The sequence below is a fragment of the Sinocyclocheilus grahami genome, unplaced genomic scaffold, assembly GCF_001515645.1.
Source record: "Sinocyclocheilus grahami isolate Dianchi unplaced genomic scaffold, SAMN03320097.WGS_v1.1 scaffold2475.1, whole genome shotgun sequence".
Lineage (NCBI taxonomy): Eukaryota > Metazoa > Chordata > Actinopteri > Cypriniformes > Cyprinidae > Sinocyclocheilus > Sinocyclocheilus grahami.
Genome location: NW_015507654.1, coordinates 3,317 through 17,116, shown reverse-complemented (window position 1 = coordinate 17,116; position 13,800 = coordinate 3,317). Strand labels below are relative to the sequence as shown.

The following is a 13,800-nucleotide window of genomic DNA, read 5'->3' as shown; positions in this document are numbered from 1 at the left end:
AGTATGTAAAATATTTTACATATAAATCCCTGGGGATGGGGGGTTGGGGGGGATCGTTGGGTTTATAAGAAGTTTATAAGAACAGTTTCTAAGAAGCCCAATTCCATGGAAAAACTGTGACTTTGGCAACTCTGCTACTGGAAAACATTAGGTGATGGTTTTAAAGGGGTCATATGATGTTGCTAAATAAGAACATTATTTGGTGTATCTCCTCAGCGACCAGCACGGATCAGCTCTAGGCATGACGAAGCGATATCATCCTTTTTTGGAAGACCAAACAAAGTAGTTTCGCTTTCACAACGAAGCACACAGCGTCTTCAGGACATAGCTGCAGCGTCAACAATACTACAGTGAGAATAAAAGTTACGCCTTCTTTCTTTGCGTGAACATTTGGGCGGCATTATGCAAATCTTCCCACAGAGCGACGTAGGTATGTGGGGGCGGGTTAGAACGAGGCATTTAAGGTAGGTGTGGTTGACTCTTAACTTTTATAAAGAATATCTCTTTGGTTTTGAGACTTTAGTGTTTGCAACTTTACAGATCTTCTTTATGCACCAAGAGCTTGTAACACTCCAAAGAGAAAGGAAAAATTTAAATCACATCATATGACCCCTTTAATGGTTAACAGCTGATGGACTGTAATGCTTGTAGAGTGAAAGCATTAGAAATTCTGTGATGCTTCTATTGTTTGTTTCTTACCAGGGAAAGTTGTCCTATTCAGCTTGCATCGTGTTAATATTTTTTCGCATATAGTTAGGCAAATGCAGTTCAGATTTAGTTTTTGTGTAGTTCTGAAAAAAATAATGTTTTGCTACTGTTGTGTCATTGACATTTGATTCAGATGAAGTATATATTACATCTTATATGATGTGTTTTTACAGGAAGTTAAAGAGGAAGATAATGTGCAATATGCACCCATCACCATAAGAAGATGATCAAACATTAATCTTTTCTGAGTTCCAGGTTGAGTTTTGGGAATGGTGAGAATCACCACATGTGGCACTAATTCTGTCAAAACATTCTGTACACAGTCAAAGATGATATTTTAAGCAAGTTTTTGAATTTAGTTGTAATCATCAAAAACTGAGTCAAAATTAACCATGCTTTTGTCACATCTGTACAGAGATGTGGTTTGATCTGCTGGGTGGACAAACCGGTTCTGCATGAACGCATGCTATTATTGGATGTTTGTGGTTGATGTCAGTTTATGTGTGTTTGTCTTGATGTGTCAGTAGCGTGTGGTTGAAAGGTGTTTTTCCATTCCTGCCCATATGATGCTCACAGTTTGACTTCTGCTCTACACAAAACAGTTTCACTAAATACTGAACCCATGATCTCTGACAGATAAATAATCCAACATCTGAGTAAAAATATCATATACTATGTATTTGTGAAGAATCAAGATATGTATTTATGATACATATATTAAAAAAGATAGCCTTTTTGGAATTTGTATTACTTTTAAATGTAACTTTCCCCAACCCTGTACCACAGTATCTGGAAAATAATGCTATTTTATCACCATGTCAATCTGGATTCAGGCCTAATTATTCAACAACTACTTGAACTCATTAATGATGTATTCTCAGATTTAGATACTTGAAATCTTACAGGTGTTCAACAGAGTCTGAATAAACCCAGAACAATTTAGATATAATATTATATATGTACAATCGTTGACCTCCGTTAAGATGTTTAAACGCGCTTGTAGATGCTTTAAAAAGGTTGTCCTGTATTGGCTGGCTCTTTTGACATTTTCCCGTGGATGTTTTTGTGTGTAAATTATGTAGAAAAGTGTTGTTTTATTCAGGATGTATTATTTTTGTTTTGCTTTTTTGTATAGGATCCCTGATGACTCTTTATCTTTAAGAATAAACATTTTTGGCATAAGCATATCATATACTAGATATTATGACCTCATATACTGAGTGCTAGATTCAGTAGTTATTTCCAGCTCTCGCTATTTTATGTGTCATATCTTAAGGCGTTTTATACATATCCTTTTTTCTCTGTATGTATGTAGGCTATGTATGCATTTTCTCTGTATGTATGCAGTCAAATAAATAAAAACTTATTTGAAAGTGCACAAACTCAACTTTTTTCTAATCAGTCAAAGTTTTCTTGAGAAAAGTTAAACCCACAAGTATGAATAATTAAAGTGAGCATATTAGATGTAGATAAATAAGCAAGCAAACAAATAAATAAATAAACAAACAAACAAAATCACCTTAAGGGAACTTCATGTGGAAATGGTGAAGATATGTACCGGCTCCAGCTCTGCAACTGCCATCTGGACAAGGGAGCAAAACACAAGAGGGGTAATATAAATCCTAATGGGGAAGAAAGGTGATTTTAGTGACTTTGAACGTGACATGGTTGTTGGTGCTAGACATGCTTTGTCTGAGTATTTCAGAAACTGCTGATCTACTGGGATTTTCACGCACAACCATATGTTTTACAGAGAAGACTGGAAAAATGTAGCTTGGTCTGATGGGTCTCAATCTCTGCTGCAACATTCAGATAGTAGGGTCAGGATTTGACATAAACAATGTGAAAGCATGGATCTATCCTGCCTTGTATCAAGGGTTCAGGCTGCTGTTGGTGTAATGGTGAGGAGAATATTTTTCTGGCACACTTTGGGCCCCTTAGTAGCAACTAAGCATCGTTTAAATGCCATATCTTACCCGAGTAATGTTGCTGACCATGTCCATCCCTTTATGACCACAGTATAGTCATGTGATGGCTCCTTTTAGCAAGATAACTTACCATGTCACAAAACTCAAATCATTCTCAAACTGGTTTCTTGAACATTACAATGAGATCACGATAGTCAGCTAGCCTCCAGTCACCAGATTTCAATCCAATAGAGCATTAGCGATTGATGCTTTCGAAGCACTGCTTTTTGTAAATCATTTGTTTCAAACAAGTGTTTTGGAGCATGTATCAAACTGCCAAAGTCACATGTTTTCAATAAACAAGGCTTAATCAAGTCACAACAGCTTCAAAATGTCAGTGATTCTCTGATAGCCTATGATAACCTATGATAGCCCAGCCTGGACTCATGTTTATACGTATTAATACGTAACATTTACAAGCACAAAACGTACACTTTTGTACGTTTTTATTAATTCTAAAACGTACAATTTAGACGTATTTCAACGTTTAAAACGTACAAATCGCTACGTACTTTTAGCTAAAAAACGTAAAAATATTTACATATCTTTTATATCATTAAGATATTCGTATCAACGCATTTTTATCAATAAGCGATTTAAATTTTTATACCCCTTAACCTACCCCCAAACCTTAACCTACCCATTTTATAGCGATATAGGATCTAAAAGGCAAATTACCGAAATACGCAGGAAAATAAAAAATTTTGTAACAATATAGCATTAAAATATATTTATAGTCGCTAATTCCACTCCTACCTATAAACCTAAACATTTCTGTACAGTATAAAAAAAACATGACAGACAGATAAATGCAATTACAATCATTTATTTATTGCAAAAATGTCAAAAGCAGTACTAAAAGTAATCCAAATGACGATGCGTTGCACCCGCAGTCCTCTCTGGCGGAATACAGTAGGTTTGTGTGATCCAGAGCAGAATTTATGTTGTTAATCGCTGAAAATATTATCCAGATAATTTTCCCGATCCACTCCGTGAACTCGTGAAGGCGCGCGCGCGCGCATCATTCAAACATTCAAACCTAACCCTAACCCACCTCACCAGAAACACGGCATGTCGCAATCTGTGACGAATGCAGGCGAGAGCCAATGAGCGTTCGATTATTCTGTCGTAAAACCTGTCGTTTGAAGCGGCAACATCTGAATTTGTAAAGATCACGTCAGTCATAGTGATGGGAAGTTCGGATCATTTTACCGACTCAGAACTTTGAGTCTCATTCAGCAAAATGAACGAATCGTTTTTCAAGTCATTTCGTTCATTTTAGCAAAATATAATTAAAATGTTACGTGTTACTTCCCTAACACATCTACTACTTATGCAAACGTTGATCACACTACAAACAATATAAAACTATAATGCTATAAGAAACATAAAAGATTAATTCATTGTTTACCTGGTCTTCAGTCTATGATTAGCTCACCTCACCTCTTATCTGACAAGTCTTCAGGTTTGAGTCGTTTGGTCATCATGTGACAGCCCCATAAGCTTTAACCTATGCAGTCTGAGCCGGAAAAAGAATTGATTAGTTCATCTCTCGAGTCTTTCGAATCGTTCGTGCTTCTAATGCTTTAGCGGGTAGATTCTTTAATATTTTATAACTTATCATATCCTTACCTGGTGTTGTGTTCTTTGAATTATTAATAGCTGATTTTAGTTCAAAATAATTAAACTCATCATCCAAAATACTATTAAAATCTTGCTTTTTCTTGCAATTATTTCCATATATACTCATAATTTGCTGTCGGCTTTTTAAGAATGTATCATCTAAGTTTTCAATGCTATGACCTTTAGCAAATGTTTGAGCCAACATTGTGACCTTATCTTTATTTGTAATGGCTATTGTCCCACCTTCCTCCATTACAGGTATCTTTCTGAAGCTGTCAATTCCATTCATCTTCTTTATCATACGCCAGACTGCATTTATTTCGGTTTCCCTCCCTATTGTATTACAGAAGCTTTGCCATGCTGTCTTCTTTGTATTTTTAATAACCTTTTTAACATTTTCTCTTTTGATAATCTATGACTGCTTCTGGAGTGAGTGTTCTTTTTTTTTTAAATTAACATTTCTCTAATTGCTTTCGAGCATTCCTCTGACCACCAAGGTACATTCTTTCTTTTACTTGTACCACTTACTAGCGGGATAGATAGATTGTGATACTGCAAAATAAATGCCATTCACTACTTTACCATACCTATCATCAACACTACCCTCTACTGACAGATTTTCACATTGTTCTTCACATAACATTTGAAACTTTTCCCAATCTGCCTTTTTATATATCCATCTTAAACCATAATTACAATTTTGTATTTGAATCTTATTTTGAATTTCACAGATCACTCGAAAATGATCACTTCCAATATTATCTTTAGCTACTGACCATATGCATTTACCAGCTAATGATGCTGAAACGATTGTGATATCTAAACATGACATTGCACCTCTTATTATGTCTATTCTTGTTGGGTTGCCTTCATTTAGACACACTAAAGAGTTTTCTTCCATGAATTCTTCTATTACGTCACCATTTTTATCTGTGTTCCTGCTACCCCAAATATTACTGTGTGCATTAAAATCGCCACACATAATAATTTTGTTTGACGATTCTCCCATGGCACTTTTCAGAATGCCTACTGATAATTCCGAACAAGGATTATAAAAATTGACTAATCTGATTACCCCCTGTATACCCATTACTTCTATACATATGCTCTCTGCATTACTTTCACTATTTACATACCTGTATATCACATTTTCTTTTATGAATGTCGCACATCCTCCACCTCTACCATTATTCCTGTCTTTCCTTATTACTTCATATCCATTCAGCTTAAAATCTAATGACTTGCATAACCATGTTTCTTGTACACAAATTATATCAGGAGATTTATTCATATCTGCAACATATTTTTTAAACTCCTGCCCATTAGCGATCATGCTTCTGGCATTCCAATGAAGCAATAGGAAAGACATGATAATGTTATGTATCCCTACATTGAAATGCATCATAACTTGTTGTTATACTTCCTTCTGTTTTTCCTTCTTTTGATTTTAATATCTTGTGAATTTGCTCTGCTGATATACCAATGCAATTCAAGAATTTGTTTGCACATTCTACAACAATTTTTATTTTGTCTGATCTTCTTTCCACCTGTGCGGTGCCATTCACCACTGCACAGACAAACACCACAAAATCAGTTTTGCTCATGTTAATACTGTCTGCGGAGTCATTTTTTAACAAGTTCATCTGTTTCATTGACTCATTCGCCTGAGAAGTTTGCACCTGTTGTTCTTTTTTAATTCTTGTTTCTGCTACTTGTTTCACTCTACGAGCCGCTTCTGCATATGTTAAATTCTGGATGGACTTTACCTTCTGGATCTCACGAGCCTGCTGTTGCACTGGACACCCTGCATATGCAGCGCTGTGCTCTCCCCCACAATTGCAGCATTTCATCTTAGTCCCGACACTTCCCGTACTCATGCTCTTCTCCACATTTTGCACACTGCATTTTCCCTTTGCAAACAGCAGCGGTATGCCCTATGCGTTGACAATTGTAACAACGTAATGGAGGGGGAACATATTCCCGTACCACATAACTGATGAAACCTAGCTTCACCTTTACTGGTAAATTGCTGTCTTCAAAGTGTATCAACATTGAGAGACTATCACATTTTTTATTATCTTTCCATATCATCAGTCTTTTGACCGAAGCAACTTTGCCTCCTATCAAGTTTCCTTTTACTTCCTCCATAGTTACATTCAAGGGCACTCCTGAAATCACCCCACTCTTCCTCATACCTACTTCAGCACAGCTTATTTTACCACCAGCCAGTGATTTTAGTTTTAGTATCTTTGCTCTCTGATTTTCATCCTTACACTTGATCAAAACTCTTCCATTGTTCAAACGCGTTGCCCCTTTCACTGATCCTACTTCTTTTTCTATCGCTTTTGATAATTTAACAGGATGCATTCTTCGTTCCCTACTCAGGGAACCATGGTTACACAAGTAACCTGAGACTTTCTGCTTGTTTGACAAATGTGATCATGACTTTTATGTCTTTATCCTCATTACTTATCACCCTTTGCCCGGTCTCCTTAATTTTACTTGAACACATTTGTTCACATTCAAACTCATCACGCATGTTATTTCCTTTTTTCTTTTATTATATCGTACTTCATGGAATTCAATTTTTGATTATCATCATCCGAAGAATCATCAATTATGTCCACCTACTTGAGTCCAAGAAAATAACTGTTCTTATTCGACCATTTAGAATGTTGATTTTCTACCGCCAATGTTGTTTTCGTAGTTCGCTCCCTCGTCTTCGGAAGTGCCCTTCTTCCGTCCGTAAAACCTGTCGTTTGAAGCGGCAACATTTGAATTTGTAAAGAGTGCATCAGTCAGGCTCAGCGCGGGCTTTGCTGCTCACGGTCACTGGACTCTCTGCTCGGGATGAAGCAAGCAGATCGCAGAAAAAAGGCTTGGATTTGGGTCTGTTCCTGGCAGTCGTATGGATTCGGAAGATTTGGATTACAGCGCACTAATAAAATTGTTTCATTTTGAAATTATGTTGCGTTTTTGATGTATTTTATAGTTCTATTGTCAGTCACAGCATGTCGGAGAAAACGCCTTTTGTGGCCCATGACAATCAAAGTAAACATATGACAAGGTTAAACGATTGCAGAAATGTTATTTATTATAAGGTTGAAAGTGAAGTCGTGTTTAACATTATGTAGGCATATTCTTGGAAACGGGCTGGCAGCAGAAATCACAACAAAACGAAATGTTATCATTTCATAATTAAATGAGTAAACAATTTAGTAGTTCAATTGAAAACAAGGTAATTCATATGACAACTAAAAACTAATAAAATTAATGCCGCGATTTCAATTTTCATAAGGATTCATTTTTAGGTGTCGTCAATACGTCAGTTTTGTACGTTTAGAGGCTGAAAATACGTCAGTATTTGTACGTTTTAGTGCCTGTAAAAACGTACGTAAATGTACTTTTTATAGAACCACATTTTACGTAAAATACATACGAATTATCATGAGATCACGTTGGATAGCCACTGATACCACATTAGCAGTTTTGCTGTAGTAAAACTACACTATCATAACTAATAACAAAATGTAATAATAACACTCCTAATATTCTATAATAACGACAGCATCTCGCACGGTGTGCCCCTGATATAATCAGTGTTTGTGCTACAAGCAGTGTGCAAACCGCACTACAAGCGCCATCTAGTGTTGAGTTACTATTTATCTAATATAAATACATGAATTAAAAAGCTTTAAAATTAGTTGGTTAGGTGCTGTATTCATATCTTGATTAAAGCTCAAAAACTGAATCCTGAAATGCTAAAGTTTGAGGTTTGATGTATTTCTAATAATAACTCAAAAATGCAATTTATGATAAAGTCCCAGATTTCAGCAAAGAATGTTTCGTCTTTATTATACATAGCAATTTAAAAGAAAATTGACCTGTTTAATCCCTAATTTTTCCCAGACATGAAAATATCAAAATTATGTGTCATTAGTAACCCTTTGCAATAATCAAATATTTAAAAAAAAATTTTTTTTGGAAGTGTGCAAAATTGTGGTATAATGTGTATACTGAATTAACATATTTCTGAGGTCATCAAAATTTGTGTATATCTCAGCCCAGCTACTTTAAACTATGTTTGATCAGATTCTAGGGTTACTATTACGCATAAAACCCCTTATACAACACTGATAGGAATACTGAGGGGAAAAAAAGACAAAAAATAACCATCAACATATTTCAAAATTGTTACTTTAATGTATCATCAAAAAATTGTTATATAAGTGCAACCAGTATTACATCATCAATATAGTAATTTAATTTATAACATTTACAATTTTAATTTAGTGCAGTATTCACTATAACTTTGCCATTGCAACATTTTAGAGAAACCTTCACCAACAGCTGCAATTGGATTTATATGTATACCTAAAATATCCCACCGGTCACTATTGTGACCATCAACATGTTTACTCATTCTATGACCATACTCAAACAAAACTGAATATATGTGAATTCATATATAGTAATACTGGACACCTTAAAGATAATGTGTACCAAAAATCTTCTTTATGTTGACATACTTTACTAGCCTTTTGTTTTGGAGCTTTGATGCAGTTATCATCTTCTCAATGTGCAAACAGGAAATAAACTGCTTTGGTCATGTGACAACTTGCACTAATCATGTGAAACTGCACAGATTTAATTGAGACCCTTTATTTTTTCCATATTTGCAGGAAATGCACTAAAACACCAGTCACTAACATTTTTAGAGCTTTATAAATGAAAACCTTCTTTATGGTCACTATTGTAACCGGTGGGATTAAATGAATTAAGGCAAGACACTACAGGTGAATAAGGTAAATATTATATCACCATATTTCCTCAGATGATCAATCACAGTACACAAAGACAATTTTTTACTAAACAAATATATACATATATCAACAAATACATACAAACAAAATAAATATATACAATATATTCAAACTAAATGAAAAAAATAAATTTACTAGCCAATGGCGATTTTTTTCTTTTTTAAAGTAGAAAAAGGGAATAATGCCACCCATACACTACAACATTTAAAGTTGTCAGATCTCTTTTACAGTATGCAATTGTTTTTGGGAATCTTAAAGTTATTGCGGTTTACACTACATGACATGTTGGTGACTGGGTGTAACATATTACACTATTTCACTAGGAAGAATCCTCATCTCATGCAGAAAAGGCATGAGTGAGAAGTGAAATTACATGATGTAAGATCATATGTGAGCCGAACTCTGGTGTGAGACTGGAGCTCTCCCTTCCCCTGTATTATGCTCTCTCATTGGCTATAAGTCACCGCCGATGTCATTACAAGTTCAAACACATTTCGCACTGCTAGACACTGAATCGCAGACAGGTCCAGATTTTTATCCTGCTATAGGCTGCTAAATATTTGTTGAGCATCTGCGACACATCAATGGTTCTCTCAAATCACGTCTTTGATATTTCAGACCATGTGAACTTCATTAATATAAGCTTGCACTTATTTGCAGCAGATTTCAGGTTTTGTCAGCGATCGCCACAAAACTTCACTGATGTGAGTGAAAATTGGGCATAAAATTGTGTAGTGTATACCCGGCATAAAGGAACAAAAGCATTGCCAAAAAAAGAAGAAAAAAAGGAAACAATTAAACAATAAGCTGACTAGCTAAAGGCAGATGTATATACACAAATTATGTGCACAAGATGTTTACAAGCACTGGTTTACACGTGCAACAGTGTAGCATCCAATGAATTCGCACTCCCAGTCTCCCTCGCTGGCAGTGACACTATTCTACAAACACATAAAGAACAAAAATATTACATCTTATGTTGGTGAGTATTAAGACAGTCTTGTTCTCAGAATAAAGTGGTACTTAGTGATTTTAGATTACTGTTATTTGGTTTATTTGGGAGATATCTGAATGATTTGTTTTTCTTAACATGACCTCACTGGTAAAGTTTTACCTGGGTATGAAAAAATAAAGGAGAAGAAACAGATTCACAGTGAACATTTGTTACACCCAGACTCTAAAGTGAAGTCAGAACATAAGTCAGAATTTTTTTTGACAATTATATAATAACAATATAAAAAATACTGTTCACTCTGAGTAAAACAGTACAATACAGTACAAAAGCAGAAGTATATTAAAGAGTCAATTATTGTTGGTGTTTCTGTGTACTGATTTCTAAGTTTCTCACAGATCTGAATCTGTGGTTATTTATTTATTTATTTAGGCAGACAGAATCAGTGCTCGTATCTCACCTGATCATGCTTGTTCTGTGTATCTGTTTGTTTCACATACACACACACACACACACATCCCATGCTGTATGTAATACTCACTTATCCTTCTTGCATAGAGGAACACAGCAGCTACTGCAGCAATGAGCGACAGAACAACAGCAACAACAACAATTCCTGCTATAGCACCTGGAGAAAGACCTGAATCTGGAACAGATAAAGACAGACAGTCATTATTACTAGAGAGTGACTGATTATCCATCCACTATTTACCAATATCTTTAATTTATATTTACAGCTTTCTACTTTGTTCATCAGCTGTATGATATTGATTTAACTGATAAAGGGCACCCTTTGGTGTTTTTATTTTTTTAGGAACAGCAACTAAAGTAGCATCACAGCACTGTAGCCAAAGCTCACTTTCAAACAGGACACAATAACATTAAATAAAATTATTACTATTAAATAAATGATTTATTAAATAATTAAAAATAATATTAAACTGACAATAATATTGGACTGTATTTTAAGGTAGAGGGCAAAGTCAGTTAATAACTAAATTATACTCACCAATGACAGTCAATACAGCTGATGTTCTGCTAATGCTGATTCTGCTGCTGCTGATCTGTAGTTTATAATCTCCAGAGTCTGTGGTTCTGGTGTGTGTGATGGTCAGAGATCCAGTCTGATGATGCAGCTTCAGTCTGTCTCTGAATCTCTCTCTACACTGATCATCTGTACAGATCTTACGCTGATCTCCAGTGATTTCAGTGATGAGAATGTCATTAAAATACCACGTCATCACACCATTCAGGTTTTTTACTACACCAGGATCTAAAGTAACCGATTCTCCCTCCTTCACTGACTTTCCCTTCATTTCGTCTCGTTCTGGAACATCTGAAACACAAACCAACAGCTGCTGGAGGATCTTTTTGGAGAAAGAAACCTGATTGATCATAATACAAATAAAGACTAGTTAAAAAAAAAAAAAAATTATTTCACATGCTCTTTCTTGACTTTGACTAAAATGCAAAAATGTGTCTATAAGTTGTGCTATATACGTTGAACATACATCCTGGAGAGCTAAAACCAAATAATTAAGAAAAAAATATGGACATAATAACAGATAACAAGAAAAGGTGATCAGAGATGGTTTCAGAGATTAAAAATGGAAATCATTCTGTTCTGTTCAATGATACAGGAAAAGAGGAGCTCTGAATGTCACGGTTATAATAAACATACATAATCTGTTTCTAAATATTCATTAAATGACTCACCATGTACTGAAACACTGAATATCTTGTCACTGAAGCTGCCTCTGTTGATGACCTTTCCTATGTAAACTCCAGCGTCTGTGTTTCTGGTGTTTGTGATGGTCAGAGATCCAGTCTGATGATCCAGCTTCAGTCTGTCTCTGAATCTCTCTCTACACTGATCATCTGTACAGATTTCTCTCTTTTCTTCAATGATTGCAGCGACTTGGGTGTCACTAAAATACCACCTTATCTTTCCTTGTTGATTTGCTTCAATATTAGTGTGTAGAGTGACTGAATCTCCCTCCATCACAAACACCAACTCTTCATCTGCACCAACACCAGACACACCTGGAAGAGAACAAATGAGCATTTAATTAAATCTGTGATAGTGGGCATAAATTACACAACACCTAAGCACTGTCTACATGTTTCAGACATATTTCACTGTCTGAAAAAGATTGTAGATTTAAATATGTCCAGTTTGCATTCATTTACAAGTGTAGTAGACTATCAAAACTAGACTTCTTATGTCTCGCCTGCTTCTCCCTACGAGGGGTGAGATTTTGATTAGGTGTGGGGGTGGGCTTTAGAGATGGAGTCCAATCAGGTAGCAGTATCCCCACAGCAGTTTTCTCCCATTGTTCAGTTCATTTAGGCATATGGTATTTAATGATTTATAAACAGCATTTAACAGATTATTCTTCTAATAAAACATTTGCAATAGGTTTGTAAAAGGTGCTTCTATTTGAACAAAATAAATAAAAAAACATTTTTTTTTAAATCACTGCTCAAATATGTTGTTAACTTAATGTCTTCAGCCTTAATAAGGATTAGCTAATCTATCCATTATAGTATCTCTTCCCTGATTTATTTGTATCTTTGTTCTATTGTATTTATTTGTACTATTGCTTGTAATATGTTCATTTGTTCTTATTGTTTTACTGACTGTTTACATGTCTTTAATTAACATAATTTTTATTAAAAAAATACTATTTTTGTTTTTGTGGCAAGGCCGGTAAAAATTTTGTCAGGGCAAATAAAATCTAAACCAGATTAAACCAGTAAAAAAAACGCCTTGCCTTGGTGTTGTGTCCTGTGTATATAAAGAGTCACGTTCAAGACGGGTCCCTTTTGTTAAATAAAATAAACATAAAAATCTGTTATGGGAGAAATAAAGCAATGTTAAATCCGTCCCACCAGGAACGTCGCTTGGCAAAGGATGTTGGTGAGCAGAGCCCCGCCTCAATCTTACATTTTGAAAGCTCAAGCAGTCCATTTTACAAAATCGTGCTAACAAACATAACCATGATAACAGAAGAGCTGCCAGGGACAGAAAACACTTTAAACAGACTGAAATTAAACGCTGCCATGCATTGTTAAAACAGCGAACATAATGTGACCCTTCACGTGTATTTTAAATAACTAATATTCATTAAAAAGCTCTCCGTTTAATAAGTGTGGAAGGTAATTGTGACCCAATAGCTGCCTTATCCGTTCCACTTTCAGAAAAGCGTCTAAAACTATAACAAGATGTCATCTTCACTCCTTAGCAACATAAAACAGCATCAATTAAGAAATAATACATCGATTTCTGCCGAATATAAAGTGATTAAATGGAAATACAAAATGAACCGGAAAAGAGATCGTAAATACATGTCTTACCAAGCACGAGCAAAACATTCACCAATGTCCACAAAACAGCAGAGTTCATTTTCACCGCTTTTCGTCTTTACAAAGAAGTAAACTAAATAAGTAAATCGAAAGTAAGCTGCCTAAAGCCTGTTCTTCCGCACTTCGCTTTTGTGGTCGCTTTGCTAAAGCACGTGATCTGTGACGTCAATCTTCTTTCGCCTACAAACCACGTGACTGCGACTGGTTCAATGAAGTTTTGGGTTAACTTGCAGGGTAGTGATAAGAACCATCGTACACGCACAACAATAGCTATGAATTCAATGTTTTTATGATAAATTTTTTTGTCTTTCATACAGATTAGATGGATCTAAAGATCCAATCAATCAAAAAGTTGGTATTG

General features: G+C 35.3%; 1 protein-coding gene across 1 annotated transcript; it reads right to left on the bottom strand.

The window, feature by feature from the left end:
* Positions 1-9,269: 9,269 nt before the first annotated feature.
* LOC107575126 (carcinoembryonic antigen-related cell adhesion molecule 1-like) lies at positions 9,270-13,551 on the bottom strand. Its single transcript, XM_016261539.1, has 5 exons — positions 13,431-13,551; positions 11,790-12,116; positions 11,083-11,409; positions 10,615-10,719; positions 9,270-10,062 (listed from the first exon to the last, which is right to left on the bottom strand). The coding sequence occupies exons 1-5, from the start codon at positions 13,477-13,479 to the stop codon at positions 10,058-10,060; spliced, it is 813 nt and encodes a 270-aa protein (XP_016117025.1). The 5' UTR covers positions 13,480-13,551; the 3' UTR covers positions 9,270-10,057.
* Positions 13,552-13,800: the final 249 nt, after the last annotated feature.